Genomic DNA, 5,667 nt, shown 5'->3' with positions numbered 1-5,667 from the left:
ATTGTCTTCATGATTTTGTTATGTCTTCTTTGAAGAGGCCGCCTCCTACTCACGATGCCCTGGACATGGAAGGTCTGTCGTGCACTCACAGGTCTTGCCGTATCGCCTTAGCCCATCGGGAGGCTACCTTCCTCCGAAAGGTCGAGGGCCTGGCAGCCCAGCGTCAGAGGGTGGTCATGCGGGCCATGGCCGATCTAGCTCGACAGTGTCGTCAGCAGACGTTGGCCCTGGCTCTGGATCGATGGTATTTCGTCGTTACTAGGGGGAAGCTTCGAAGGCTGGGGTTGGTCCGCGTTGTGTGGGAAAGATGGTATCGCCTGATCCTAATGGGCAGAAGGGAAAAACAGGTCGCCCGAGTAGTATGGGGAGTAGCCTTGCGGTTGTACTATCATAGTATCGGCGGAGTGATGCGGAAGTGGCTCGGGATGATCAGAAGGGTCCACTCAGCAGTGCAGATGGACACGGTCGTTAAGGGAGAGGTTGGCACCCAGACTCGGACTGTGAGCGTATCGGCAACCTCCATGCAGACTCAGTCGCTGTTCCAAGCCCAAGTAGGTTGCCAAACCCGTAGAGTGGTCACTCTTGGGAGGGAGGTCCAGACCAACCCACAGCTACGGCCTAGTCGGATGACGCAGACTAGACTGCAGTCTCGAGTGGCCGGGACGCAGACCCCAGTGCGACGCTTGGTGTCGGCAGGCGTCATCACAGATCGGATCGAGTCCCTGGAGGTCGACAGTCAGACCTGCAGGGTGGAGACTGTGGAGGGAGGGGCTCAGGTCCAGCTGGAGGTGTCGGAAACATCAACGCAGACAACGATGCCCGCTGGGGTAACGTCCGGGTCCCAAACTGAAGTGGTCGGTCGAGTTGATGATGGTGGTGAAGTCCAGTTTGACGTTGGTATCCAAGCAGAGCCGTCGGATAGTACTGAGCTTGTGGGCGCTGGAGGATCTTCACACACGGTCAGCACAGGCGTTCAGACGAGTGAGGAGGGCCAAAGAAGCGAAGATGGACCCATCACTACCACTCACGATGCAGAGTGCCAGGCAATGGTGATGGTTGAAGGAGTAACAGTGGGAGCTCAGACGGATGATCTCATCAGGCTTGACGCTACTACAAGCCCACTGCATGCACATACAGTGGACGTGGTCGAGCAAGAGGTGCAGACGGGGCTAGTCGAGTCGATGGCCCCTACGGCGGTGGAGGTTGGCAAGGTTATGGAGACTGTGAGTATTGGGTCTATCGAGTGGGACGATGCGGCACGACCTACCATCAGAAGCTCGATCATGGCTAGCTCTGAGGTCCATCGGATAGCCCCAGTTCCGCATGTCTGGCCAGAGGGGCCGAGCTCATCGATAGAGACATCTGTCAGCGAGGGAGTACCGAAGACCACCACGGGGCAGCTCTTACCAGCGCGGTACCGGGGCCATCCTCATGATGAAGGTGCTCGTGGGGTTGTGGTGACCGGAGGGACAGCTGTCCAGACTAGCCCTGGGAGAAGCACCAATATGACTACTCAAACGGTTGGTATGGCTAGTAGGTCCTTTGCTGTACAGACGGACAGTCAGGCTCAGTCTAGGGCCAACTGGGTGATGGCCATTCGATGTCTGAGGGGCCTGGTCATCTCTAGGTTGCGGTATGGGCTCGGCCTGTTGCTTTCGAATAGGCTCGTATGGGACAACAAGGAACTAGCTGATCTGGTAGTAGGCCTGCAGGGAAGGATCGACAGTGTCACCGCCTCCCTCCGAGATCGTGACCTCGAGGTGTCTCAACTGAGGTTGGGCATCGAGGCTCATAGGGAAGCTGAGACGCAGGCTGCTGCCCAGGTTGGGGCTCTGACGGCTAAGTGCCAAGGCCTGGAGGAGAGGTGCTCGGGCGTGGCTGGGCTAGAGGAGCGGCGTAAGGAGCTGGAGGGACGATGCGAGGCGTTATTTGATGACAATGTGGAGTTGGCCGCCAGCTTGGAGAAGGCTCTGGAGGGGGTTCATAGGGCTGAGAGAGCCGAACGGAGGGTCGAGGAGCTGCAGATCATGCTAGCTAATAAGGTGAGTGTGAGAAGGATACTCTATTGGTTTTTGTGACGTTGTCCCTGGTAGCGTGACAAGGCTAGGGAGGAGGTAAGAAGCCCTAATAATGAGGAATCTCTGGACGACAGTACTACAGTGGGCATCCAGGAACAGCTGGACGCCTATATGGAGCTGCTGGTAGATCTCACTAACAAGCTAGATAGGTAGTAGTTGGGCGGGGGAGTGGGTACAATGAAGTTTCACTCGTTTTACGTGATGTGGTGTGATACTCGGTGAAAAAGCTGATATTCGCGGTAATATGTAGTAGCCGGGAAATAGTTTTACACTAGTGTTTATCACATCACTAGAGTGGAATCTAAATGGAGTGGTTGGATGGTCAGGAGTGAGGAGGAGAAGAAGGCCAAAGAGGAGGCGTTGGATGATTTGAAAGGCCGCTATGAGCTCCTCTTGGCTGGCCGGAGTTCGACCGGCGGTTGATGATGATGATGATAAGGGATTCTGTAACTGTACTAGTGACCATTGTCGTATCTTTTTGCATGTCACATTACTACATGGTTTCCCATCCAGCTCTGTGTAGTGTTTACAGTAGGAGACGTGGCTTTTCCTGGAGTTATGGTACGTGGTCTTCGTACATGTCGGGGGTTGGCCTCGGCTCTGGAGGGTCGAATAAAGAGGAAGCCTTGGGAGGACATCAAGGCTAATTATATCGCTGACATGCTGCCTGGGTCGACGGTAGGCCCGGAGGGTCAGTGGTGGGATAGCTAGCCTGGTGATCAGCTAGCGGCCCAAGGGCTGGAGCACGCCTTGGAGGAGATGGAGGAAGAACTCTCTGAGTTGACAGCAGTTGTTGAGTGAGAGGGGGGCTATGGACAGGTATTGAGGATCCTGTCTGTGCAGGAAGGACGGCGAGCCGGCACTACGGGGCGTTACTCCATCGCGGATGGTCAGTAGATGGAGTGCTGTTACCAATGCTAAGTGGGGTCGGGCATCATCTTGCAGTAATGTTATCGTACATGAGCTCAGGGTGTCATCCGGTGCTCGAGTGCCTGAGGGGGACGGCATGGGGAGAGGATTACATGATGGTGGAGGGTGGGCTGTGTGGGAGGGCAGGGCTCCTGCTCTATTGATGTATGCTCAGAGAGGAGGGATCAGAGGCTATGGTCAGCACTGGGTTGGCAACAACAACGACCCTAGCACCGAGGCCCCCGGTGAGTATAGCGTTGGTGGGCTCTGAGGAGGATCGCTTTAGGGCACTCTGATGGAGATGACCACAGTCCCGAGTGAGGTGATGAACCCTGTGCTGCGACAGAGGGCACGGCGGCGGGTGAGGACCCAGGCTTTGATACAGGTGAGTGCCCCCAAGCTGCGACCAACGGTGATTGAGTCCACTTCAGCGGTATGTCGCACAGCTACTTCTGTGTGCCTCGAAGGAGGAGCGAGGGCTGCTCCTGGACGGTATCGATGTTCAAATAGAAGGAGTAGATTCGGAGAGCACACGTTCGTAAGAAAGCCATGATTTTCGGATGCTATCCCACGCGAAGTATTAGAATCATAATTCATAGTGAGCAATGCCGACTGAGAGTGATAAAAATGAAGTTCAATGATTCATCAGCACATGTGAATATCGAACCAACTAAGCCACCATTATGGAGCATTCGGTGAGCTCCTAGTGGTCAGGAACTTTTAATGTTCCCCGGAGGGATTCGTTTTTTATTTTCCACATTCGTCAATCAGTTTCCCATGTAAATGTCATCATCACATTAGGATCATTTTCCCCCCATTGTTTTCAAACCCTGGAAAACATTATTTCTCAAAGCTGGATAGGCCTCTGCTGATGGTAGTTCACTCCCATACTCAACGAGTTATGATGATATAAAAGAACACCGTATATAGCGACAAGTGCGGGAAGGTTTCAACCCTGCAGTATCTTCATACGGTCCAATATTTTCACGCGCCACGAAATCGCGGGAGGTGGATCCTTTTTTGTACAAGTTGCTTATCTGTTTACGCCCCTTACTAACAACTACGGCCTCTTGTTTCCCATAGGCCCCATACGGTGTACTACTCGGTGCCTCTTTGGGAAGAAGGAGAAATCGAGGCCATCCAGCGACGCTTGGAGAATATAGCTCCCATTATACAGCAGAGGATAGCCGACAAGCTCACTATTGGCCTGTGCCCACCCCTAGTGTAAGAGTAACCATGTTGTCTTGTGGTGCTGAACTGAAGGTGACAGGTTCGTCCCTGTTGGTCGTAGCAAGGACGAGCGTGGCACCCCACGAAAGGGTCGAGAACGAGCGAGAGAGATGGCGATCGATTTACAGAAGAACTTCACACGAGAGATGAATTGGCGTCGTATACGCACGAATTGATCAATCATGTTTCTGTCAAAGACTGTCTGTGTCGTTGTCAATATCGGAGATCAGGTGTGAGAAGAGCTGATCACGAGCATCTTCACAATAGCTCATACCCCAGGGCATTTGGGTTGGTCATTCCGTATATTCGTGGATGACAGCCACTTGTGATTGCTAATATTGAGCTCACTGGGAGTTTAGTGACTTCGCAACAGGTTATCAATTTTTTGCTATAAAGTTGGCTCTCTTATTATGGATGATTCCGTTCTTTGAAGAGCCTGCGATATTGCAACCCTGTAGCAAGCCTCTACGCTCGGAAGCAGCCACTTCGGCACCCCCGAGCCCTCCAGGGCATGAGTGGTTATCCATCTCAGAAGAGCCGACCTTACCTCCTGTCTCCTGGGATGCTATACATGGCCATGCACAGTCCCGGTCAGGGATCATTCGGGGGTTCCCTGTAAATCCATTGAGTCGCGATAGGAGAGCTGAAATGGTGAAGTGTGCAAAGTTTGCCGTACAAGGGGCCGCCTCTAAACTCTTCCCTTGCCGTAGTATTGACGATAGACGCCTGGTCTGTCGATGTGGTACAGCCCGGTGTTATCTCTGTTGGGCACCAAGGGCAGGGAACATCATCACTGGGCTCAAGGCTCTCAAGCTGCCAATGCAAGTCCGGGAGGAGCTCGATGCCATTCTAGCCGAGGAGTTGCTGCCCTTCGACCGAGAGTCATTTGACGGGGTCATGGGTCTGGCCAGGAGGGGACAGAAGTTGTGTCGGGTCCTCGGTACACTCGATGAGATCTTCGGCTCGGCCTCTGAAGATGCGCCTGTTGACGTCGACGTCTGCCGACTAAGAAGGCTTCTGCGTGTCATCGAGCAGCGCCAGCATGGCGGAGGTCCTGAGGCCCGGGAACACCTCTTGCGCCTTGTCAAGGCCTTTTGCCGTGAGGCTGAGAGGAAAGCCGAGGATGCCTTGAGGCGTCGTACTGTCGACTTGGGGGGAGAATGGGTACTCCTTCCCGAGAGGCCCGATACCCAGGACAGTGGGTTGCCTGTGCATGATATGTTGTGGCGCACCCCTCTTGGTCAGGCTCTTTTGATGCATTGGACGAGTACGTCTGCAGTGCGGCTGAACCCATCAGCCGGTTGTTGGTCCCGATAGAGGATACGCTGGACAACTCGGCAACTGCCGTGACTCGCGCTGTACGTCAACAACAGTACCTTTTTCTCTATTGACTCCTTGTGGACCCTCAGGGAATTAACTCTTCGAATTTAGGTGCGGAACTCGCCGGTAT

The 5,667-nt window shown here is 53.9% G+C and overlaps 3 protein-coding genes across 3 annotated transcripts in view; all 3 read left to right on the top strand.

Annotated features, from left to right (window-relative positions):
• Window positions 1-2,501, top strand: part of Pmar_PMAR003442 (hypothetical protein) — a gene marked incomplete at both ends in the record, with an annotated part of 2,651 nt that extends 150 nt beyond the window's left edge. The window contains 3 exons of the mRNA XM_002784139.1: window positions 92-2,042; window positions 2,094-2,227; window positions 2,405-2,501. Coding sequence (XP_002784185.1) covers window positions 92-2,042; window positions 2,094-2,227; window positions 2,405-2,501 — 2,182 coding nt within the window. The remainder of the gene's footprint in view (window positions 1-91; window positions 2,043-2,093; window positions 2,228-2,404) is intronic.
• A 135-nt stretch (window positions 2,502-2,636) lies between these two features.
• Window positions 2,637-4,393, top strand: Pmar_PMAR003441 (hypothetical protein; the record flags this gene model as incomplete). The annotated part of the gene is made up of 8 exons (XM_002784138.1): window positions 2,637-2,756; window positions 2,802-2,875; window positions 2,922-3,113; window positions 3,163-3,232; window positions 3,274-3,372; window positions 3,419-3,525; window positions 4,071-4,211; window positions 4,258-4,393. 8 exons carry the CDS (start codon window positions 2,637-2,639, stop codon window positions 4,391-4,393), a joined length of 939 nt encoding a protein of 312 aa, XP_002784184.1.
• Window positions 4,394-4,631: 238 nt separating this feature from the next.
• Window positions 4,632-5,667, top strand: part of Pmar_PMAR003440 (hypothetical protein) — a gene marked incomplete at both ends in the record, with an annotated part of 2,482 nt that continues 1,446 nt past the window's right edge. Inside the window, 2 exons of the mRNA XM_002784137.1 lie at window positions 4,632-5,415; window positions 5,463-5,575. Of these exons, the coding sequence (XP_002784183.1) occupies window positions 4,632-5,415; window positions 5,463-5,575 (897 nt within the window). The remainder of the gene's footprint in view (window positions 5,416-5,462; window positions 5,576-5,667) is intronic.

This window comes from Perkinsus marinus (genome assembly GCF_000006405.1).
Source record: "Perkinsus marinus ATCC 50983 genomic scaffold scf_1104296935302, whole genome shotgun sequence".
Lineage (NCBI taxonomy): Eukaryota > Perkinsozoa > Perkinsida > Perkinsidae > Perkinsus > Perkinsus marinus.
The sequence above is the reverse complement of the archived record's forward strand: the minus strand, read 5'-3'. Positions and strand labels throughout refer to the sequence as shown.